At 43.2% G+C, this 26,456-nt stretch overlaps 1 protein-coding gene across 1 annotated transcript in view; it reads left to right on the forward strand.

Annotated features, from left to right (window-relative positions):
* Positions 1 to 26,456, forward strand: part of tenm1 (teneurin transmembrane protein 1) — a gene marked incomplete at both ends in the record, with an annotated part of 491,087 nt that overhangs the window by 235,328 nt on the left and 229,303 nt on the right. Inside the window, 2 exons of the mRNA XM_080745426.1 lie at positions 6,300 to 6,502; positions 10,680 to 10,887. Of these exons, the coding sequence (XP_080601552.1) occupies positions 6,300 to 6,502; positions 10,680 to 10,887 (411 nt within the window). The remainder of the gene's footprint in view (positions 1 to 6,299; positions 6,503 to 10,679; positions 10,888 to 26,456) is intronic.

Genomic DNA, 26,456 nt, shown 5'->3' on the forward strand with positions numbered 1-26,456 from the left:
CAAACTAATGGTTGAAGTGGTTAAAATCTAACGCAACTAGAGCGCGTTACAGGTATTTGAGGGTTAAGGTGCTTCCTCACCACAATTCCCAGTAATTAGAAGCACCTCCTCGCGCTGTTGTAATATTTTCTATTCATCCTGCGGCAAACTATCACCATGTGTCTCTCTCTCTCTCTCCCTCTCTCTCTCTCACTCTTTTTCTTTCTCTCTCTCTCTCGCTTGAAGCTTCTGTAGCGTTATTAATTTTACCCACGCTAATCTGTTATATAGATTCACAATATTGTCCAGTTGAACGCAGACGGAGATCTCTCTCTCTCTCTCTCTCTCTCTCTCTCTCTCTCTCTCTCTCGCACGCACGCACGCACGCACGCACGCACGCACGCACACACGCACGCACGCACGCACGCACGCACGCACACACACACACACACACACACACACACACACACGCGCACACACACACTCGTGCCAGAGCCCTAGGCCTGGTTAGCTCATGGCGGCGTGCTTCATCACAGTCTCAGGGAGAGCAGCATTAATTGCACAGACAGTTCGGTTCCATTGAAAATAGATTACAGGTGTAATTGTTTTACCTGAACAAGCCTGAGGCCAGAGAAATTAATTAGACCCGGTGTCACAAATCTGAAACGTGGCTCAGCTCCTTACTCTGCCCGTCACACACGGACACGCTGACACACACACGCACGCACACACATGTGCGCGCGCGTGCGCTCGCACATACACAAATATCGTCATTGTGGGGTGAAAACCTTGTAAATCCAAAACCGTTCGTTTTGCATTTATCATTTAAAAAACGATTTAAACTAGTGAAAACAGCCGATCTACAAGCACACAACGCCTCGCACCCGCGAGGCGTTGTGTGCTTTTTTTTTTTTTTTTTTTCAGCTGTTTTCACTACTTTTGTGCGATGACCATATGATGAAGCAGTGCTTTACTTTGCGAAAGAATTTACAAATTTGAAACTTGGAAATACGAGGTTTCTGCCCGACAGTGACGATATGCTACACACAGACACAGAACGCACACAAAAACACAGACTCACTCACACACACACACACACACACACACACACACACACACACACACACGCACGCGCGCACACACACACATGTGTTACACAGAACACATAACAGACTTCAGTAATAACAGTGTTTTAGTATTTTTACTAGTCAAAGTGCGTCTTAATGATGCAGTTTTCTATGATATATACAGTATCTGCTGTGATGGGTGAGCCTTTTGCATTCCACAGTAGGAGATAATGTAACGTGTGTGTGCGCTTGCCTGCGTGCCTGCGTGCGTGCATGTGATCATTGGGATCATTGAAGATTTTATCATTAGTTTTTCATATGAAAGTCAAGATGAGTATGGGATCCTAGAATAGGAGCTGATGATAAATGATTTTTCTTTGATCCTACAGTTTTGGAACGGCAGCTTGTTGAAATGTGTGTGTTTTCAAAACTGGACTTCTGAAGAAGGATTTTCACACACACAGCACAAAATATGCTACGCTTTCATATTTAGTTAACACTTTTTCCAGCAAACAATTAACGCTTTATGTCCTACAGAAATGTTTAATTAAATAAAACTGATAATGACGCTGTTTGTTTACCACTCAAACCCTACAGTATATCATCACTTGTCGAGCAGAAATCTTGTATCTCCAAGTTTCAAAATAGTAATAGCCGATCTACAAGCACACAACGCCTCGCACCGCGAGGCGTTGTGTGCTTGTGGATCGGCTATTTTCACTACTTTAACTCATTTTTAAATAATAATAAAAAAGGAACGGTTTTGGACATTGAGTATGTGTATGTGTGTCTTGACTCTTAAAAGATAAGATAAGATAGACTTTATTTATATAAATTCAGGTGTCTTAGAAGCAAGGTTGAAAACACAAGAAAGTCACCGGTAAAAGAAAACCACACCAAGTAAAGACAAGGTTCTGGCTCTAGAGGGGCTGGATGACCGACCCCCCTACCCTCCCGCCATCAATACGCCTCACATTAGCATCACAGCTCTACTCCGAACGCGTCTAATATTTTCAATTAAACCAGGAAATTGATTCACTTTTCCTTTACGGGGCCCGCCGCTGTTGGCAACGGAGGACGAAAACGAAGGTTGATATCGACATTTGCTTTGCTGCTTTTGTATCATTTATTGAAAGTGATCGACAGTCAGTTTGAATTTCACACTGCTCTCCCCATGGCAAGGTTGATCCGATTGTTGCGATGGTTAAAGAGGTTGAACTCGTGTATGTTTTGTGCGTCAGCGCGTTGACTATGAACCGGGGCCCGGCTCGTCTGCCTGCCTGCCACAACAGGAACAAACAGATTGAAAGAGATGTCTGAGGCGGACGGTGTCAAGCGGATATGGTGTCAGGTTTGGGGGCTGCAGCAGCCGGGCGTGATTGACAGCGGTAATGCGAGCGGCAGGGAGGGCCTTCAGGGGACCACAGCTCTGCGCTCCCCCTGGAACTGACAAAATACAGCCTTTCCTTTCTCTCTCTGTGGCTGAACACTGGATTATTATCTGCTGCTACTGCTGAGACGGAGAGAGGGGGAGAGAGAGAGAGAGAGAGAGAGAGAGAGAGAGAGGGAGAGGGAGAGAGACATGGAAAGATGGAGAGAGGGACCCAGAGAGAGAGATGGAAGGGTTTTTTCCTCTCTTTGCATCAGGAGCTTTATTAACTTGGCACTTACTCTCCTATCCTCTCCTCTCGACTGACCCGCGCAAACCGTCCACCAAACCGCACCTTTGTATTCTGTCCCTGTGTTGCATCACGTACAAGGCTCTAGAACTAGAGGAGTAATTAGCGTCAGAAGAAGCTGCCAGCTTACATGACTGCAAACGCCTGCGTTTCTGTCTGTCTGTCGTGCGCCAACCTGTCTCTCTGTCCAGGGGCGTCACAAGGGGGGAGGGGTGGGACTGAGTTACTAGGGCCCAAGGTGGAGGGGTTTATGCTTTAACTATTGAAAAATGCTTGTAGATCTGCTATTTTTGAAAAGTATTTTTTAAGCAAACATTTGTAACTCAGATTTAGCTACTGGGGGGTCCCTGGAACTAAATATTTTGAGATGGGGGGGGGGGGGGGGGGGGGGGTCTGTGGCCAAATACATAACATTTTGGGGGTCCTTCACATGAAAAGGTATGAGCGCCACTGACATAGAAACATAGGTTTTTAAAAAAACCTTAGAAGGATTTGAAATATTCAAAGACTTGCACAAATGTTCACGATTTAAAAGAAATAGCAGATCTACAAGCTCGCAACACGGCACTCGGTGCTGCGCTGCGAGCTTGTATATCTGCTATTTTTCAATAGTTAAAGCACAACATAATCCAGTGAATACTTGTACCCGGGGCCCAGAATTTGGAGCGACGCCCCTGTCTCTGTCTTCTCTATACCCTGTCTGCCCTGTTTCTCTCCCAGCCAGTCTGTCTTCTTCATGTATGCCATGGCGAGTGCTCTGCCAAGCTGCCCGGCTCTATTCATGTTGCTGCTCATCTCTGGTTTCCAAATGAAAAGGCTGCCCTCCTTGGGACATGCACCCAACCAACCCATGCCTCTGCTGGGCCGCGGCGTAGCCAGGCACGGTGCAGTGGCTTAGCATTAAAGGGAACAGACTGCTGAGGTGGACAGTGCGAGCCTATTCATGCAGGAATGCATGAATGCATAGCTCAGGTTCTGCCAAGCTGCTTTTGTTCCCTAGGTATGTGTGTGGGGGCTTTTGTCCGGCACACTAGACTCCTGTCCCTCAGCTTTCCCTTTTATTAGTGGGCTAGTGGAACTGACTTCATTCTCTGCCCCATCATTCTGGCTTTTTTTTATATTTTTTTCATCCCCCTCTTTTCCTCAGTGCAGTTGGATTCGGTTCGGTTTTTTGTCACGTGAGGCGTTTTTTTGCAGACGCAACATTTCAAAAGCAGACACCGATTATGCAGCGCAGAGGACACCGGCCCGGAAAGAACGGCACTAGCAAATTAATTAATCATAAATGCATGATACTGTATGTTTTTTCTCTTTCTCTTTCTCTTTCTCTTTCTCTTGTTCTCTACTCTACTCTCTCCCCCTTTCCCTCTCACTCTCCCCCCCTCCCTCCGTGCTTGTGAGACAGTACATGTGATATATATGCGCTCCGGCCTGTGTGCGTGTGTGCGTGTGTGCGTGTGTGCGCGTGTGCGTGTGTGTGTGCGTGTGTGTGTGTGCGTGTGTGTGCGTGTATGACTGTGGGTGTGTGTGTGTGTGTGTGTGTGTGTGTGTGTGTGTGTGTGTGTGTGTGTGTGTGTGTGTGTGTGTGTGTGTGTGTGTGTGTGTGTGTGTGTGTGTGTGTGTGTGTGTGTGTGTGTGTGTGTGTGTGTGTGTGTGACTGTGGGTGTGTGTGTGTGGGGCGTCTCGGTAATGGAGTGGTAAAGCTGCAGGCATTATGGATCGAGCGCAAGTGGCCTGCTCCATGAATCTGCCCCCTAACCATTGCTCTGGCTTTTGTGGCCGTAACGATCGCCGCCCTCCCCCTCTGTCACCGTATTTCCACCATCTTAGTTTAGGAGGCCGAGGATATATCTCCCCATAAAGGGCGACACAAAGAGAGGGGGCCCCGGCGAAAGCCTCGCCCCGCGCAGCGCACAAAAGGAGATGCAGGCCGCTTCGGGAAGATAAAGGCTGTGGAGGAAGAGGAGGAGAGAGGGAGAGGAGAGGAGAGGCGAAGGAGAGGGGAGGGGAGAAGAGGAGAGGTGGAGGGGAGGAGATTGGGGGAGAGGAGAGGAGAGGAGAGGCTGCAAATGGCCTTGGGACTGTCAGAAAACCCTATTCTCTATAGTCACAAAAGACGCAAACCTCTCTCTCAGACTATCTGTAAGCCAGGAGCTTGTTTGTGTGCGCGTGTGTTGGGCAACCCCTCCCACTGTCTCCTGCTCTCTATTATAGGCATACTCTCTCACTCTCTCTCTCTCTCACACACACACGCACACTCATTCTTCCTTTCTTGTTAGCGCATGCTAATACGGTACCATGACAAAGCCCTGGTAGACAGCGCTCAGACAAAACACTTCCCGCTCTCCCTCGCGAGCAGAGCAGTATATCTTTGCGCGTGCAGCACGCGCCGCCATGAGTTACCAGCCGGCGGTGCCGCCGCACAAAGGCGGGGCTCCGCACATCCACTCTGTCATCTCGGACGCCTATTCAATTTGACTTCATTAGCGAGACCACTGATCAAAGTGACGTTTAAGGACATCAGATCGGCTATTAATTGCCTCTGCCGATGTTGAATGGAGCGTCTTGTCCGCGTTAATAAAGGAGTGATTGATGAACTGAGTGCTATCTAATGTCTCGCGTGTGCTGTGATTCTTCTTTAGTCGGCCCTTTGTAAGAGGTGGTCAAAGTACTCAACACAAAGTATAGATACTCCTGGTCAAGTATTACTCGACTCAACCGCAAGAGAAAGTTGCTTAGTCAAAGTTGTACTTGAGTTAAAGTACAGGAGTGCTTGCTGTTAAAAATACTGAAGTATTCAAAGGTAGAAATGACAAAGTACATTTTCTTTTTCGTGCATTTTTGTCCATGCATTGCATTGCTGTATTGAAACATTAATAATTCATCATTCATAATGAAATATTCATCATGTATTTTTGTAGGTCTGGGTCCTGGGGGTTCCCTTCCTAGAAAGGGAGGTTCAATGTATGCTATCTGTCTTTGAAATGTACTGGAGTGAAAGTCATGAGCTTAAAACAAAATCACAACCAGTGTGAAGTGAGGGATGCTTTTATGAGTTAGTTTCATTAAAGAGGCGGTGTCATAGTTTTTACTTTTTCTGTTTTTCATGTGTCTATGAGGTTGACAGTACTTCATTAGACCCCTGGTGTGGTTGTTATGAGCAATTATGTATTCCCTTTGTATTTTGGGTTTCTTCCTGGAGGCTGACACCTTGTGGGTCAAAGGTACTGATCCAAAAACGGTGATTAAATGACATCATATTATCATCCCCTTTTACCATTCACCCAACACTGTGGGTGTGGCTAACTTCAGCTGGGTCACCACCCACCTGACAACCAGGCATACTTAATGAACTGGTGGGTGTGGCCACCTAAAAACATACAGACAAAGCCAGATGTAGGAGATGTTAGCACCAATATTTGATAATATATATTTTTCTATTTCCCCAAGAATGCAAAAGACTCATTGTCTGTAATGTATTTATTCACTGAGGCAAAAGTCCAGGTACTCCACATATGTACCGTACTCAAATAAAATGTCTTTCTGTTGTTTCCCACCACCCTCCCCTTTGCAGAGAAGTGGGTGCGAGGCCGTGCCATCGACCGGGGTGAGGTGGACATGGGTGCCCAGCAGAGCCAGTCCATCCCGCCGGGCCTGTTCTGGAGGTTCCACATGACGGTGCACCACCCCACCTACGTCAAGTTCAACCTGTCGCTCTCGCACAGCGCCCTGCTGGGGGTCTACGGGCGCAGGAACGTACCGCCCACACACACCCAGGTACCGCTGCACACATGGGCTGGAGAAACTCACACTCGCAAGCTGTTACGGGTCCATTTGGTTCCATTTGTACACTCTCAGAGTAACAGCAACATAAAGGGTCCATTTGGTTCCCAACTATCAATCATTTATCTGAGGACCCCCTAGAACCCCCTCAGGTTCCCCTGGGGCCCCCCGGACCCCACTTTGAGAGAACCACTGGCTTAAGTAGGTTAATGCATTCCTGAACGTACCCTAACGTACCATTATCACTTGAAAGTAATACGTAAAAAAAGAAAGAAAGATTATTTTTGGGGAAAGTAACTTCCCCAACACGGGTAGTACAGTGTGTGGAATGCCATTGTGCTGCACCTACATAAAAGGCTATAGCTCCGCAGACAGAGAGGCAGCAGCACGCTCCTCGAACACAGCACACACTGAGTCATCTGCTTTTTAACATCAGCACAGCAGCCCCTCGCTCTCTCTCTCTCTCGCCTGCATGAAGAGGCCTAATTAGCTGTTTTTGACACCAGTGTGACACGCACGGCCCTCCGGGGGGGAGGAGTGGGGAGAAAAGACTCCTCGAGCTGCACTAGTTCAAGGAGGTTTGAAGAAAGGGAGAGAAGGAGAGAGAGAGAGAGAGAGAGAGAAGAGAAGTGTGTGTGTGTGTGGGGGAGTGGGGGGGGGGGGGGGGGGTGTTAAGGAGGGCAGGGAGAAGAGAGAGAGGTTTAGACAGACACTGTGACAGCGTGTTGTACTTGAACGGCCTGCTCGGCGCTATTAGCGGAACGCCGGGTTATCGACTGTGGTGGGAAGTAACTAAGTGCATTTTACTTAAAGGCCCGCTGACACGCCCCGAAATTATAATAGTATGATACTAGTAGGTCATGTGGTCTCTCTGAAAACGGTCTGAAATAGTCTGAAACTCATGTCACAGTGTAATCTGCCCCTCGCCCCCCAACAACAGCTGACCAGTATAAGTAGTCTAAGTACAGTCAATTAATTTGATTGGCTTATAATTGCACATTCCCACAATGACATCATAACAATATTTTAAGATGACTGAAGTGACAGTACCCCTTTAAGTACTGTACTTAACTGTAAGATTTTTAGGTATTTGCAACACTTTTGCTTCTACGTCTCAGAGGCAAATGTTGCACTTTTACTCCACTGCAATTATTTGAAAACTAGATTTAGATTATTATTACAAAACACAAATTAACCACTTCAGCCCTATATTCATTTCGGCCATTTGAAAATAGCCGATCTACAAGCTCACAGTTTGTCGTTGTGAACTGTGTAAAGTTGCCGCAGCTCGGCTGAAATGGACAATAATGCTTTTTTGGATAATAAAAACACCTGGACCTATATTTTTAGAGGTTAAAATAACAAGAAAAAGAGGTAATAAAGCGATTTACCACAGAATTCTCCATTAAGGCCTCTCTTGAAAACCCCCGGCATCAGTGCAGCTTGCAAAAGTGCATTAACTACTTTTTTGGACACACCGACTGATTTCTGTTTCCAAAGGTCAAATTAGCCTTTGTGATTTTGCAAGATGAAGAATTACCTCAAGAACAGGTATGCACTTAGTGTAATATCACTGATATGCTGATATCTCATTTGGCTGACCAGTTGAAACACTTTTAATTAAACCCATTTATCAGTGATTCTTTCTTTCCTAGTGAGTGCACTTTGGCTACATAACCGCTAGGGCATTATCAGGGACATGCTGGGCCCCTGATTCAGCCCGGGAAAAAGAGTTGGAGAGGCCCTCATTGCACGCTATAGAGAGAGATCTATCTCTCTAGCACAGCTGCTACTCAAAGATTTGTGACAAAGTGACAAGGCCAATTACATGAGTTATATTTCACTGTTGTCGGGTGGAAACCATTTGTTTTGTATTTATCATTTTAAAAATGTTTTAAACTAGTGAAAAAAGCCGATCTGCAAGCAGACAACGCCTCGCGGTGCGAGGCGTTGTGTGCTTGTAGATCTGCTGTTTCCACTATTTTTGTGCGACGGCCTTGTATGATGAAGCAGGGCTTTGCTTTGCAAAAAAAATGACAAATTTGAAACTTGGAGATATGAGGTTTCTGCCCGACAGTGACAATTTACTTTGTTGGCCGCCCAGCCCACAAAATGGAACATTTTCTTTTTTTTTCCTAATGGCCGGCCTGGACCGGCCGGGAATGAACCGGCCGTTCGGGAGTTGTCCCGCTTTTCCCAATGGCCAGCACGTCCCTGGGCATTATAGATTTAGTCGACTAAAACAAGACGAAAACTTAAACCTTCCACGTGAAACCTTCCAACTTAAACCTTATGACTAACACTAAATTAAACATTATACAAAATACTATGACTAAAACTATATAATAAAATGGCACCTGTGAGAAGTGAGCGGTGCAAACACGACACGTGTGCATATCTCCTTGTATGGGCCGTTCTGTCCACGACGCCAGCTTAGTTTAGTTTATTTGATCACTCACATACAGCACATTTATTCAGGTCATACATCCACTTAGTCATTGTTACAGGTGATCAAAAGGAATAGGCTGAAGCTGAAAGCTTATGGATGCCTATCCTACGTATTCATGGAGTAAAATACATTGATTAGTTAATTCCCATATACATCAACAATAGCAATTCAAGAATCAGAAATATGTTATAAGAGTATACAATGATAATGAAATAAACGAATAGATGAATAAATTAATAAATGTACTTTTTTAGATATATATACAGGGAGTCAGAAATTTGAAATGAATGAAAAATGAAACTCCAAAGACAAACAAAAAATAATTGAATGAAAAATAAAAACTTCAAAGACAGAGAAAAGTAAGTAGAGGAAGATTATATTATACTGTATTTAGCCAGGATATTGGATTTGAGTATAGTTTTTAAATTGTAAAATATTTTTACTATGTTTGATCTCTTCTGTCAAACTGTTCCAAATCTTTACTCCACAGACATACCGGTATACTCTTACGGGTGGTCTGAACGCTTGCTTGTTTGAAATGTAGTTCCCACCTAAGGCCATAGCCACCCTCCCTATCACTAAACAAATCCAGAATGTTCGCTGGGTTAGCAGTTTGTTTCTTGCTTTAAACATTAGTTGAGCAGTTACTTAATGTGTATGAGCACGGCTCTCCATACATGTGGAGATCCGATTGGGCTAATACAGTGGTACACAACCTTTTCAGGCCGTGACCCCCCAAATAATCATATTTGAACTGGGGACCCCTCACCCTGCACAAGCACTTGGCATTGTAGTTGGCATTACATTTAGTTTGACTCTATCTGTTCCATTGTGAAAATAGCCGATCTACATGCTCACAACGCCTCGCGTTGCGAGGCGTTGTGAGCATGTAGATTGGCTATTTTCACAATTTCTGCATCTAATATTTGACAATTTTGCCAATGTTTAACCAGGTAAGGTCTTAAAAGTCCTTAAATTGTCACTTAAGAAATGTGTAGATACCTTGTAGGCCTATACACTTACAGTATATGTATGCTGGTCTGTTTACTGTTGAGTGAGAAAACTATGTTATGGGCTTCTCTCCACATACACATCCATTGTAACTTCAAACTCCATTTTAACCATGATAGATTCATTAAAAACACCCATTATTTTTTCTAGTGACTCATACTACCTTCCTAATATGTGAGCAGGCCGTGTTTTTTTCCATAACCTGTCATTTATTTGTAATAATTATTTGGGAAAATGGAAAAAATGAAATACAAAAAAATCTTATTACAAATAAATAAAAAACGTTATTGAAAAAACGGCCTGCTCAGGTATTAGGAGGGTAATATGAGTAACCAGAAAAAATAATGGGTGTTTTTAATGAATCTATCATGGTTAAAATGCAGTTTGAATTTACAGTGGGTGTGTGTGGGGAGAGGCCCTGGGCCTGGTAACATTTACATCAAATATCTAAATATTGAATCAAGCAAATTAAAAACTGTCCAGGGTGTTCATAAAAGCCTGATTAGACAATAAAATGACCAAAAGTTTTTTGAAAGTGGAATATCCCTTTAACATTTAGCTAAACATCTGGGGGCCCCTCAAAATAATTTGGGGATTCCCCTGGGGGTCCCGACCCTACAGGTTGAGAACCACTGGGCTAATACACACAAAGTGAAATGTAGGAGCTCAAACTGTTGCTAAATGTAACGCGGCTGTTCTCCTGTGGTCCAGTTTGACTTTGTGAAGCTGCTGGACGGGAAGGCCCTGCCCCGGTCCCTGGCTGACCCTGTCTCTGCCGCCAAGCCCCCTAAAGGCCTGCTGCTGAGCGCGCTGCAGGAGACGGGCTTCATCGAGTACATGGACCCTGGCACCTGGCACCTCGCCCTCTACAACGACGGACGCACCCTGGAGCAGGTGCTGCTCCACAGCACACCCATAGGTGAGTAAGGGCTACTGCAGTTGTTGTTGTGTAAAGTGTCAGTGGTTCCTAAACCTTTTAGGCCAAGACCTCAAAAGAGAAATAAGACGTTTTCCCGGGACCCCAAACAAATGAAAATAGCAGACCTACAAGCACACAACGGGTCACTTTGTAGCTTGTAGGTCGGCTATTTTCACTGCTTCTTAATTTTTTTTTCTTTTTTTAGGAATTTCTTAGATATTATGTTTGTTTGAAAATCTATCCAGCTGTTTCCGCAAGACTTTACTGTAGCATTATCTGCGGGACACTTCCGGTTAACAGCAGAGATACAAGCTCACGTCGCATCGCAGATGCAACCGTTGTGAGCTTGTAGATCACACTCGGCTGCGACACCGGAAATGCCGCTCGCCTTCTGCGCAATGCACAATGGGATGTTGGAAAGTTGTGGATATAAAAAATAAATAAATAAATACTAATTTATTTAAAAAAGAAAAAAAATCCTTTCTGGGGAGGGGAAAATCTTTTGAAAAACGTCTTTATTTTGTAGGAAAATAAAACAGGATTTTTACTCGAGTCGTGACCAGTGTTGCATTGGCGATTGAATTTGGGTGGACGCTCATTAAAGACATCACACGCACGTCGCTAAACACCTATACCACAGGAGTCAACGGGTCCAGACAATGGTCTATTGATATGCATACAGACTCATCCCTTTTGTGTCACTAAAGTGTTTGTAAATGTTGAACTTGGAGGGGTGAACTTGGGGGTGGTTTTGCATCGATGCATGTCCGTGCACGTGAAAGGCGTGACCCTGCTCAGAAAAGATACGGGACAGCGTGTACACGCGTGACCAGACCAATACAACACTGGTCGTGACACATAGAAATCCCTCTGTGACCCTTAGTGGGTCCCGACGCTCTGTTTAGGAAACAGTGGTGTAAATTATCCTCTTTCCTTTCCCTCCCCCTTTCTTTTCAAACATATTCTTGGATATCTCTGGATATTTTCCTATAATTTATTTGTTGCAATCTTTTTTTATATCCAGGGTTCATAAGATATAGCCTGAAACCATATATTGCAGCGCTCGCACCTTAGAAATGTACCTCTTAATGTCCTTCAATTTATATGTGCTTTTTATTGAGACTTCACAACTGTACTTCACGCTTCCATTAATAAGAAAAAAGCCCTCCTGGCAGGTTCAATAGCAGCAAAAAGAATGGTTTGGCCTGTATGTGATACTGTTCGTTAAGCATTGAAAGAATGGCCAACGGCAAGTGGACTATATATGCATTATATCTCACTTCGCCATGTATTCTATGACACTTCCTCCCTGGGGCTAAGTCTGTATATTGGATGGATGGATGGAGGGATGGATGGATCGATGGAACAACCCGCTAACTATAACAAAGAATTGTTTTAGAGCACAAAATACTTATAATTTGTCCATAAACTAGTACAGTCAAGTGTGTGCTGTGAGAGGTGTGAGATCAGATAACACAGACATTTCACAGGCTTTTTTTCTTCTTCTCAGTTTCTTGATGTTATGAGGTTTCACAAACTTCAAAATCACATTTGAAAGCTTACAATCTATAAAGATATTAAAATAAATAACCTTTCCCTACTTGCAGTACATAACAAACGCCCTGTCACAGTGTGGGCTGCAGACAGCTCTAGTTGTGTTATATCAGGGTATCAGGGATCAAGAACCAATCAAGAGGGGTTTATTTGTCACTCACTCATACAGGTACACGCAGTGAAGTGTCAGGGTGACATGGTCCACAAAGACTGTGCTAACAGCAGCAAACACAATATGCACCCAAGGTAATAATAAGAATAATATTGGAACGTAGTAAAAATAGAATAAAACAAATTAAAACAAGAGAGCATATAAATAAGGTTGAAAAAGGTTAAGACACCCACTCTTAACACTCCTCAGCACTCTATTAGCAGCAAAGTGGATGAATGTGCATGGGGAATGTACAGACTTAGCGGGGGAGTGTAATAGAATGCATGGCAAAGTGCGATATAATGCATATATCTATATAGTGCACTTGCCGTTGGCCATTCTTTCAATGTTAACGTACAGTATGACATACCATCATTTTTGCAGCTATTGAAACTGCCAGGAGGACTGTTTTCTTATTAATGGAAGTGTGAAGTACAGTTGTGAAGTCTCAATAAAAAGCATGCACATTTTCAAGTTGGGTGCAGTTTTTACCCACTATGATGGAGAGAGAAGCTGAAAACCTCCTGTAGAGTTCTGAAAATCCCACGCATTCACACATCAATGTGTACGAAAGTGACTATTTTGATTACTGATCATAAACGACTTGGTGTTTGTCTTTGCTGCATAGTTTGCTTGGGGTGAAATACATTCAGTGAATACAGTTTTGTGTATACTTTGATTATTATAAGGTTTTACTAGAAGAGAGGCATGGGGAGGGTGACTGACTGGCTTTGGGACAGAATGCGCTTTCTGCGCTCCACTGGCAACCATACTTTGGTGTGCTTCAGCCTTACTACAAAAGTATTGGCATTAAAATGTACTTAAAGTACCAAAAGTACAACATATTTTAAAATAGCAGATCTACAAGCTCACGACGTGTTGCGATGTGGCGTGTTGTGAGCTTGTAGATCGGCTATTTTCAAATAGCCTAGGTATAAAATAGGTCTAAAGCAATTAATGTATGTTTTATTATATTATAATGTATATATGCAAAGTCACTAGTCTAGTAACTAAAGTTTTCAAGTAAATATTTGGCTCAGAGATGTAGTGGAGTAGAAGTAAAAGTATTCGAAATTGGAAATACTCAAGTAAAGTACAAATACCTTAAAATACTTGCGTACAAGTGGCTAAATATGTCTTTTTAGACACAATAAGCCAGCAGTTTCTTCACTGGTATTTACAGTAACACGTCTAGCCCCCATAAGTCACATCCAACCAAAGGTTGTGTTGTATCTTGGGAATTGGCTTATTCTGTGTAAAAATGACATATTTAGCCACTTGTATGCATGCCATTGAAATAACAATAGAAAGAAGTAAATGAAATAATTTTAACACTCATCTTTTATATTCTTTAATTACAATCTAAAATATGAACCCTAAAGTTGTCCTTTAAGTAAATGTACCATAGTCACTCTCCACCACTGAAGATCATTATTATTTGAAAAGTTTCCAAAAAATTGCAGAAAAGTATTTTTGATATTTCTGGAAAAGCATAAAACAGGGCTTTGGTGGTTGTGTTCAGAATGTGATATCCTGCAGTCCTTTTCTCCCAAAAAACTGTCAATGTCAGTGTTTCTCTGTCCTCCTCTCTGTTCACTTTGGTTCTGTGAAGCTGCTGGAGAGAAACGTCAGCACTTTCCATTTGTTCTAATAGTTTCTTCCTTTGTTTTCGGTGGCCTTTACCTCGCGGATGTTGAGGTCACCGTGTCTGTCCGCTTTGGTCCTCTCTCGTTCAGCACAGATTGAACGGGACATACGGAAGGACTCGGTGATGTCTGAAGGGAATATTTCAGTGACACTGTGAAGCCCATGTCTACAGCATGATGCTGGGTGCTTATAAGTAATGTGATGATGATATTCCTGGAGGTGTAGGCAGAAAAGTTTTTGTGGGGTTTTTCGAGCTCTGGTCCAGAGCGTCAGTTGCACCGACCTCAGCCCCTACGAGCGCTCAACTTGAGTCAAAAATACACTAAACTACTTCACTTCTCACCAAACCAAAGGTAGTTTTGCGTTGTTGAAAGTCTATTCTCCACGATGGGAAACCTCTCAGCACCCCAGCCACTCTGTAAAATACATTATTTTTGTCATGAAATAAAACGCATCCAACTCGACCGCCGCTTATTTCCAGGTTGTGAACCATTATGTCTGCGGTGGCCGCTGGGTGGCTCGAGGTGGGTGCGTTTTATTTCATGACAAAAATAATGTATTTTACAGAGTGGGTGGGGTGCTGAGAGGTTTCCCACCCCAGGGAATAGACTTTCAACAACGCAACAGTACCTTTGGTTTGGTGAGTAGTGAAGTAGTTTAGTTTATTTTGACTTGCCCCCATCCATCCATTGAGTGCTCGTAGGGGCTGAGAAATCCCAGTCTAGTCATTTAGCGACAGGTCTGTCAGAGCGTCAGTGCAGCTGACGCTCTGGACCAGAGCTAGGGTTTTTCTTGCATTGCTCTAAACACTTGGGCTGCGATGGGTTTGTGAGCTTGTAGATCGGGTGTTGACATTCCCAAAATGGGATGCCAGTTTGAAAGTGGTTTAAGGCAAAGAGGCGCTGTCTGTGTGTCTATGTGTCTGTGTCCAGAGCTAATCTCCTAAACCGCTGGACTGATCAGCGCCACATTATTTGTGAACAATGCCAGTAAGACACTTTTTTCCACATGACGTTTTATACCTTTTGGAATATTTAACTTATGTGTTATTAAGTCAAAATGGCTCAGATCAGGGCTGAAACCTTGGCAAAAATTTGGAGTCATACATCATACAGTAGACGCGTCATACACGACATCACTGGAAGGCCACATGACATACACTATTCTGGCCAAAGTGTGACCCACAAATATAAAGTGTTATGATACAACTTGTAAGTCATAAATGTTTTATGATTATTTGTTACAAAGCATTTTCAGTATTAGACAGTATTAGGCACTTTTTTTTACTCATATTCTTTCCCTATGTTTATTGCTGTTTTAGTGTTTTTAGGTCCTTTTATCGTGTTTTTATGATCATGTTGTATGGTTTGTATTGGAGCCACCAAGCGTTACGTTTTCCACCTGTATGCACCTAACAGCGCATCTAAGTGACAATGAAGTGGATCTGAACCGGAATCTGTTATTATGCAGATTGCAATGCATTAGACGTATGTTTAGAATGCATTAGACGTGGGCGTCATATAAGGTGTGCTACCAACATTTCTTTCTAAGAATGAGCTTGGCACAGCACGAGGGCGCCAATAGAAAGGGGAGGACAGGATCTGCTAACTTCAGCTCATTGCCATGACACACGCAAATGGCAGCGCTAATTGAAGGATGTGAATAATGCAGGAGTAAGTGGCTGCATATAGACAGGTGGATAATTACAAGGCAGCCTCCCTCCCTCCCACTTTGTCCAGTAAGTCCATAGACTACGACGCTGCAACCCGACGAACAAGGTTGCATAGTAAGTCCTCTAAGATGACATAAATTACAGCGTACTGTAGATAATTCATAATTATGTGAAGCACTTTCACTTTTGCACATGGAAGGAATAGGCTAAACGCAGCCATATTGGAGAGAAGTTGGGTCTCTTCTCACTTCCTTCAAAGGTGTTACCAATGATACTAATGAAGGCTCTGTACCATTTCATGCATGAGAGCATACAAATGGAACCAAATGGACCCTTACAGGTCCATTTGGCTCTCAGAGTTACACACCTTTTAAGGGGTAACTTGGAACCCCCAAGGAACCCTGGACCACATTTTGAGAAGAGTGACCCACCGGTGTAGCAGAGTGTTTCCAGTGAGCCAACATGCACGATATCAGCACCCCGACTCTGTTTGACCAGAATGGAACAGAGCCTTCATCAGTATCATTAGTATCACCCGTGAAGGAAGTGAGAAGAGACCCAACTTCTCTTAAAAATGGCTGCTGTGCATATAGCCGATTTAGCTCTGAGCCGGTTCACATTATCCCGATATCAGACTGAACTGTCAAGCCATTTCACGAGTGGAGTGGGCGCGGGTCTGGACCCATCAGGCACGATTCACACAGTGCAGCAAAGTGAGAAATAAAGAATTCTGCCCACGGACAGCCGAGGCCTGGTTGTCAGTGATTTTCACACAGAGTCACAGAATTATTGCATCGACCGGTGTGCCTGGGTGGCACATGGATAAAGTTGGCTGGGAGAGTGATCTCTAGTGGTTAGAGTGTCCACCCTGAGACTGGGAGGTCGGGGATTCGGGGACTATAAAAGTGGGACCCAATGCCTCTCTGTTTGGCACTCAGCATCAAGGGTTGGACGGGGGTAAGTCCCTGCGACACACTAGCATCATTTCCAGGGGGTGTACTTGTACATCAACCCGTCTCACACTACAGGAACAGGAGATAGGCTCCTGACATATGGGCCTCATGGCTCGGCAAGGCTTACTACTTAATATACTGCGGGTTGGTCGGGGTGCCTGTTCAGCAGGGAGCATAACTGGGAGCAGTAACATGTACCTCCACATGTTATGTCCTCCTGGTGAAACTCCTCACTGTCAGAAGGGGGCTGCACACACGTGCACACATAGACATCAAAGGGGGCTTGAGCCCCTGCCCTTTTACTTGTCTGTAAAAAGTGCCCTCCCCTGACCATGCATGCAATTGCCTTGTCCAAACTCTCCTGAACTTGACAGAATTGCCCTCTAGTAGAGGCAGTAAGGCCGAAAAATAAGCTGTTTACTTCAAGTCATGATGCAAAGGTCCCCTTTGCATCATGACTTACTATACTATACATATCCTGTCTATTCTTGATAGCATGTAAACAAAGTGTCAGCCTGACAATTGCCAAAGTGATTACCTATTTTATCATTATTTTACACTTTTTGTGGACATTTTTGAACAGAAACACATATGTGAGGTATATATTTTTTTTATATTTTCGAACAGTATTTTTAATTTAGCATCCGTTATTTTCAAGAAAAAGTTGACAATAGCTCCCTTAAGTAAAGTAAAAGTACCTGAAAATTGTACAGTACTTGAGTAAATGTACTTTAAAATAATCATATTGTTACTTTACCCTATGATTACTCCAGCCACTATGATTATTCCAGACCCTATAGACGGGTTTCTGGTCCACGTTACACTGATAAGAACTAGATGCGCACGCAGGGTCGGTACCAAAATTAGCCAATGAAACCAGCGCTCCCCAAAACAACAGGTTTGGGGATTGGTGGGAATTGATTACATGATACATTCAGCTGTGCATTTAGTCTCAATGTTTGTAAACAAGAAACCCGTCTATAACTTCTATTATGAAATTTAAAGGACAACTTTAGTTTTTTACAACAAGGGTTCATATTTTAGATTGTAATTAAATAATATAAAAGATGAGTGTTAAAATTATTTCATTTACTTCTTTCTATTTTTTAGAGATTCTTATTTCAGTGGTTGGGGGCATGCGTACAAGTGGCAAAATATGTCATTTTACACAGAATAAGCCCATTCCAAAGATACAACGCAACCTTTCATGGTTGGATGTGACTTATGGGGGCTAGAAGTGTTACTGTAAATAGCAATAAAGAAACTGCTGGATTATTGTGTCTAAAAAGACATATTTAGCCACTTGTACGCATGCCCCCATGCGTACGCATGCCCCACATTTTAGCACGGTAAACACAGTAAAACTATAGAACGAAGCAAATGAAAACATTTTAACTCTCACTTTTTCTTTTCTCTAATTACAATCTAAAATATGAACCCTTGTTGTAAAAAACTAAAGTTGTCCTTTAAGTCAAATATTTCCAAGCGTATAAAACATGGCGCTGATCGGTCCAGCGAGATAACCTCCAGACATACACACAGACAGAAGGACAGACGGACAAACACACAGACGGACATCTTATTGAAGGCTAGCCTCCTGCAGAGTCACGCCATAAAAGATAATATTGCATTGACTGTTGTAAGAGTCTGTAAAAGAGACTGATTGTAAGAGTTACAGAGGGTTCCGAAGCCGGTAACTCCACCGCTTTTACAACCAAGCTTCTGTATGAATTGTTTGGGCTAAGAGATTATTGGTCTGCTGATCAATATAGCACATCACATTCACATCGGCCCGATGCATGATCGCAAGACTCTGCGGCTTTGAGGTCAAAAGAAAGATTATTCGACTGGCAGTATAGAATCTCCGTTCTCTAAACTCTAACGGAGAAATAAGATCAGCATTTACCCTGATCTCAGTGCCAAAACTCTGAAGCAAAGAGCAACCTTCAATTAGGTGAGATCGGAGCGGCAGAGGCTTAACCTGAGATCTGGATTCATCCACCGTGTGACACTCATCTTAACCTTTCATAAGACAACACACACAAGTTTTCCACTGCGGGAAACACCGAGAACTTTTCCAACCATTACATAGGGCACAGAGATGATGAGAAGGATGCTCTTCTGACCAGCAACCCATCGATCTATTCATCCTTTTTTGGCCCTTAAATCTATACTTTCATACACATGATGTGTATGAAATGGTAATCCAGTGCAAGCCAGATGTTTGTCAGTGTCAGGGTACCCATCTGCTCTGATGTGCTACGCAACCTTACAGTATGTACAGGTTTATGTGTAGGGCATCTGGGTCAGTTACATCGTCACTGTTATAACGGACCCTAGTCGCAGCTCTGTCAGGTTCTCATCTAGACTGTGGAACCATTGGCACACATGTCTGTATGTCAGAAACTGAACATTTGGGCTTGGTGCATTTTGCTTTTAGTTTTGTAAGTGTTTCGAGCAATGCAAGACAAACCCTAGCTCTGGTCCAAAGCGTCAGCTGCACTGACCCTCTGACAGACCTGTCGCTAAATGACTAGACTGGGATTTCTCAGCCCCTACGAGCACTCAATGGATGGATGGGGGCAAGTCAAAATAAACTAAACTACTTCACTACTGGGTCTGAAATAGAGATTGAATTGAGAGATGTGGGTGTTTTTGGGGAAACAGGTTAGTAAATACCTCTCCGAAAAGCATTACAAGTACACATTCCTTGCTTCCAACGTTGAAGATCCTTAATGATGATGACGATGCATTATCCGTTCAGTTAAAAGAGGTTTATGGCTGCCAGGAAGCATAGCCTCCTGGCAGCCTCCACACTCTCTCCCATTTAGCCAATGGAAACAGTTATAGCTTGACGCTGATTTAATGGAACTTTTCCACGGTAAGATTAAATGGTGGCTGATTAACAGACAACAGAGATGGAATTACATTTTATAGATTAAGTCTACCTCATGAAATTAGGAACTGTTCCTACGCTGTACATAGGGTGCCCATATGTATGGTTATTCTCATCATAGGCCCATATGAGTGGGTGGGTAGGGACTTGTTTCTTTTTGGCGTGACCCTGAAGCAACCTGCCATGTAGAACAGGGAGTCGGTGTGTGTGTGTGTGTGTGTGTGTGTGTGTGTGTGTGTGTGTGTGTGTGTGTGTGTGTGTGTGTGTGTGTGTGTGTGTGTGTGTGTGTGTGTGTGTGTGTGTGTGTGTGTGTGTGTGTGTGTGTGTGCCTCTACAAAAGTAGACCAGTCACAGCAAATAACACAGTTGAAAGTTACGACTTCCATTATAAGCATTGAATCTTTCCCCTGTATGGACGTAGCGTGTGGAAGGAACAAGTTATTCCAACCAGTTCCTTTCCCCTCCATCAGGCGCCCCGGCTAGCCAGGGGGAGGCATTATAGAGACCAGGATTACAGCATGTTTTTGTGAGGGTATCTATAGGAGACATGGGGAGAACATGCAAACTCCACACAGAAAGGCCTTTTCGCCAACCCCACCTAGGTTGTGGGCGCTGATGATGCGGAGGAGGGAACACGCCCGCATCGGCCACAGCGAACCTCGGTGGGAATCGAACACAGGACATTCTAGCTGTGAGGCGACAGCTGCTACCAACTGCGCCACCGTGCCCCCTATAGCGCTTTTCTAAGCAAGTTGCGAACTCAAAGTGCTTTACAATGGTCCATTCATTCATACATTGGACGCTACAATAATGTATGTGTGTCACTGTGTGCCAACGTAAAAGGACGAAGAAAAGCAATAGACCTTTTTCATGGCAGCCATATTGACATGAAACCGCTTCACAGGGTAAACACAGGTGTTACCAATTATCCTAATTAAGGTCCTGTTCTATTTGTGAGCCAACATTCACAATAGCAGCGCCCTGACTACGTGACCTTAACGGAACAGAAACTTAATTAGTGTTATTGGCAACACCTTTGCTTACCCTGCTAGTTCATGCCAACATGGCTGATATATGCTATATACAAGGAGCGATACTGTAATATGCAAATATGCAAGATGCCGCAATATCCTGTATAGGCTGTGTGTATGTGTGTGCGCGTGCACACGCACGTGCACACATGTGCTAGCATAATATGCTCGATTCATTACATGGCAAAAGAGAGAAAGGAGCGCATCTGTTTGGCTAGGGTAAAAATCTCCAACAAGGTGCTCTTTGGTATAGCAGTGTTGCCGCAATGCGTAGGTGCTTATTCTTGCCCTGCATTAGCCAAACAATTAGAGGCTTTTTCACTTTTTTTTCCCACTAGAGTGGTCTCATCTTTTTTTTTTCATCGTAACATGGAAAACTGAAGCCCAACAGGAACCAACAGATGGTGCACACTGACTTGCAAAATGTACTTAATACCAACATTACATTTCTAAAGGTTCACTAAAACAAACAGTTTGTTTCCAAACTGATGGAAGGATTATTATTATATTCCATATAGACAGTTTCCCCCAAAATGATTGAATTCACTCCCACACAATAAATGAGACCACACAGTGTAAGTCCGGTTTTTCTCTTACTGTATATTAAATCAATGAGCATACAAAATAGATGTCCAGTACAGTACAATAAACATGTGTCTCTTTTCTTTCTCAATCTGAATCTTCATACAATGTAACATCAGTTCACAAATATACTTCAGTAGGTACAGGGAAAATAGATTTGTCAAGCATTCATTGGACAGTTAAACAATAACAATAGATATCAGATGTTTTCCTTGTCTTGGGCCCAGTAGCAGAAGGACAAGGCCAGATTGGCATTATCCAATTCGTTATCCTGTCCTGGGCATTATGACCTGATTGACATCCTGCAGTGGAGACATTCTCATCACGTGCATTAGTTATCAGATCACAACAAAATAACCTTGTCACTTGTAACACTGAAGTTGGTGTTTTAAATATAATAGATATTAAAATGGTTTTACTATCAATAACACCAACGCTTTGATGCATCACAACATAGGCTCATCATAGCACTACTGTAGCAGGTACATTACCCACAGTTCATTCCCTGTGTCACTCACACTTCTAAAGCAGTGGTTCTCAAATGTTTGCGAATATATTTATTAATTTAGCTGGGGACCGACTGGAACCCCCTGGTTCAGTGTTTCTCAAACTTTAACATTTCAAGGTTTCCCCTTAACTCTGACAGTGTACAAATGGAACCAAATGAACCCTAACAGGTCCATTTGGTTCCATTTGTACACTGTCAGAGTTACAGACTTGTATGGGTCAACTTAGACCCCCCTAAAGGAACCCACAGAGTCCCTGGAATCCACTTTGAGAACCACTGTCCTGGTGGAATGCGGACCACACTTTGAGAACCAATGTTCTAAAGCAGGGATCTTTGATTTTCAGGCCAAGGTCCCCTTAGCTGAGAGAGAGAGAGAGAGAGAGAGAGAGAGAGAGACAAAGGCAGAGACCCCATTAAACTTTTTCATAGATTGCATAGATGGCTTCATAGAATTGTTTGACAGCACTGCCATCAGTGTTGTGTAAATTTATGTGTTTGTTTACACATTATCTTTTCTATTAATATGTTGGATTCATGTTAATGTGTATTTGCAGACATTTAACTAATTAAACCCTCAATAGGCTACTTGATAAACTGCTAATGGCACTTATTTATATATACAGTATACTTGGTTCACTCTTCCCCTCTACACCAAACCTCTTTTCCAAAAATATCCGTTCTACAAGCTCACAACGCATCGCAGCGCAACACTGGAGCTTGTAGATCTGCTATTTTTGGCAAATGTTCCCCCAAGAATAGATGCATGGGCTCAAATGTTTAAGAAAAATAGAAAATAAAAGTTCCTATTACACAAAGATTTGGCAGCCACCTTGTAGCTAGTAACTCTGAGGACCCCCTGTTGAAGACCCATATTCTAAAGCAGGGGTGAGCAACTTTGATGATGGAGAGGGCCACTATATTTCCACCTTCACTCCAGAGGGTCACATTGCATATTGCTACGTCCTACTTTGTCATTCTAGTACAGCATACAATAGAAGCAAAAATAGCAGATCTACAAGCTCAAAACGCATCGCACAGCGATGCGTTTTGAGCTTGTAGATCGGCTATTTCTGCTTCTTTTGAATTGGAATCCTGAATAATTTTTTGTTATTTTTTTTAACTGAAATCCTCAAATGTAACATTTTGATTTAATTTCAATTTGGTTATATACACACGTTAACTTTATGAACCTAAATACAAAAACAATGGACATAAAATACTAATATAAATACTACTATACTAGTCATTAAGCTACTAAAAGACTGACAGAATTAAAGCAGATCATGGTTGTAATTGTAACAGCTGAAATTAATAATAGGCTATAACAGTATTCTGGTATTAACCTGCGGGCCGCATTAATTGAAGGTGGGGGCCGCACGTGGCCCCCGGGCCGCCAGTTGCCCATGTATGTTCTAAACAAAGCCATTCACACAATGCAATTGTGTCCCAACGCATAAGGAAAATAAATTCTCACAAAAACATCCCCATCCCCTTATGTGGGAACAAAACAGAACGATACAAAATATAAAACAAAATAAAGTGAGCGGGAAACAGTGGAAAGGGAGCGTAACACAGAAATAGGACTCAAACTGGGGCGGCAGTGCCTCGGGAGGCAGGGAGGCCTTCTGGGAATCGGAAAGGTCGCCGGTTCGATCCCGTGCTCCCCAGGCTTCGTGTCGAAGTGTCCCCGAGCGGGGCACTTAACCCCTAACTGCTCCCCGGGCGCTGTTAAAAATAGTCCCCCACTGCTCCTAATAGGTAGGATGGAAGAATTCCAGGTATGTGCAATTTTACTGCTTGCACTGTTAGCACCTAATGCTATTGTGAGCATAATATTGTGAGCCACAATATACGTTTGTTAACCACTTAAAAAATTGTCCTCTAGTTTTTTATCTGGTCTTCTTTTTGGTTTTAGTTTTGTTTCTGCTTTTATATACAGTTTGTCTTGTCATGTCTTATAAGACGCCTAAGGGCGAAAAGCGAGGTCGCGCCATCTGTCTTGGCCATCTGTATTGGCCATCTGTATTGGCCATCTGTATTGGCCATATATGGATTATGTTAGTGTGGTTCTCTTAACAGGGCATCATCTGGGATACAATCCCTTTTATGCCCATATATGGAGATCCCTAACAGAATCCCTTTTATGCCCATATATGGAGAGCCCTGCTCTGAGTATCTGACATCACTGTGACATCACTGTGATGTCACAGTGATGTGTCAGGGGAACCACAGTGTCAGGCGTTATGCGTCCGGACGGACATCTACGGACAAGCTGTGACGGTTCTGATAGTAAACTGTGACCTACAGTCGCAATAAACATATTGTAAAAAAGAATGCGTCCCTATTTTGGGCATATCGTTATAAATGTAAAAAAATCACCACATTAAAAAAAAAAGCTAAAATAACTCTAAAAGCTCACAAAGTGTCGTTATGAGACGTGTTATGAGCTATTTCCGCTACGCAGAGTACAATACGGATAGGGCTACATATTCTTCCTTATCTACGGTAGCCTATGCATTATTACACAGTGACACAGTAGCACTCATACATTCTCTGAAAACAACAATGTGATGCAGTGGAATTCTGGGTGAAATAAGGGGAAATCTCAACTCAGGCCAAGCTTCCTCCACTGCACATTTCAAAATCGGCCATTTGACAAGTCAATTGGTTTGTTACATTTCAAAATCGGCCATTTGACAAGTCAATTGGTTTGTGTTTCAAACGAGTGTTTAGTAGCAAAAGCAAGCACATCCAAACTGTCCTAGTGGCCAGTGGCTTTAGTTTTCTCACATCTGCAAAGTTCAATTGCATGCTCACACTGTATGTTGCATGCTTGCGAACGTGAAGAGCTGAGTTCTAGAATACATGTTGTGCATACAGTTAAAAAAGAGCCAAAAACTAAATACAAAATGTGTGTTGACATGCGTAAAATGCTTTAATATTGTGTTAACTTTCACAGCCTTATAGGCCCTATACTGTATATGAGTGTGTTATACTGGACATTGCATTAAACTGACAGAACGTGGAGCTTCGTTTCGTAAAACCAAGAGCAGAGGGAACTATAAAAAGTGCTCGGAGCACAGGTCTCCGCCAGGTCAGGTAGGCTATTGTGGGCCAGCAATGTTCGGTGACTATAACAGACGGACACACACACACACACACACACACACACACACACACACACACACACACACACACACACACACACACACACACACACACACACACACACACACACACACACACGGACAGACGGACGGACAGACGGACAGGGTGAAACACATTGTCTCGTACATGCCTTTAGATACAGGGATGTACTGTAGCTCACATGTTGGGTATCTGCAGTACAGAGTAGTAATAAGTCAAATTGTCCTCTAAATCTACACGTTTTGCATCTTTTACACTTCATTACCCGGAGTGATAAGTAATTCTCCACTGTGCCGGTTGCATGGCTTCCTGGCCAAAACCTCCTACTAGATGAGCTAGACCCGTTTGTAATCCCATCTTCTGTGCACAAAGCGGCCGGCCGGCGCCAGAAATTCATGACAACACATTGAAGACACTTTTCATTTTCTTGAGGACAGAACTCCGATACACGGACAGAAAAGAACCTGACAGCTAAGCACTGCATTTACATTTTGAAGTTGTCAAAAGAAAAATAAATAACACCACACCAGCCCTGTAGCAGTACAATGACATGACAAATATTTATTCATTTTACCTACTACTTACCAAAAGTCAAGGCAAAAGCAATAATCACATTTGTGCTAACAAATGAATTCAGTAGTGCCACAAATCTCTTTGAGTATGTTTATGTATGTGGTGTGTCTGTCCTTCGTGTATCTCATGAACCGTCCAAACAGTTGCCTACCAAGCGACTGTGAAGTCGGGCGGATCAGCGGTTCCCCTGAAACAATGTGTGCCACGATTACATGCAAAGTCACAAATGCATGCAAAGTTGCACCGGGTGTCGCCTGCAAATAACGCATTGAGAATGAAGGTGTTAGGATAGGTGTTGATGTCATGGCGCACACATAGTAGATGCTGACCACAGGTAAAGGACTAGTTCATGAAATGCAGATAGAATGACAGGGGACACAGCTGCCAGTTCAATTTCAACCACATACTGTATGTTTGTCACTGAAAACAATAATGCAACAACTGCTAATCTAACACCCAGGATTCAAACCCACGGGTCTCCCACGTGAGAAACCAAACATCTACTGCAGGGGTCTTCAACAGGGCGTCTGGGACCCCTAGGGGGTCCTCAGAGTTACTACAGGGGGTCCTCCAAATCTTTGTGTGATAGGAACTTGTTTTTTTCCCCCTTTCTTATACAAACCACTTGAACCCTAGCGTCCATATAGAGAACTTTAGCCAAAAATAGTAGATCTACAAGCTGCGAGGCGTTGTGAGCTTGTAGATCAGCTATTTTCGGCAAAGAGCTTTGGAGAGGGAAAAGAGCAGACTAAGTACAGAGTGAAAGGTCAAGTTTATTAAGTATTGACGGTTCAAGTGGTTCAATATCTGAAAACACATTAACATGAATCCAAAATACACTGATTACGCTGTCAA

This window comes from Nannobrachium achirus (assembly GCF_963921795.1).
Source record: "Nannobrachium achirus genome assembly, chromosome: 17".
NCBI classification, from domain to species: Eukaryota; Metazoa; Chordata; class Actinopteri; order Myctophiformes; family Myctophidae; genus Nannobrachium; species Nannobrachium achirus.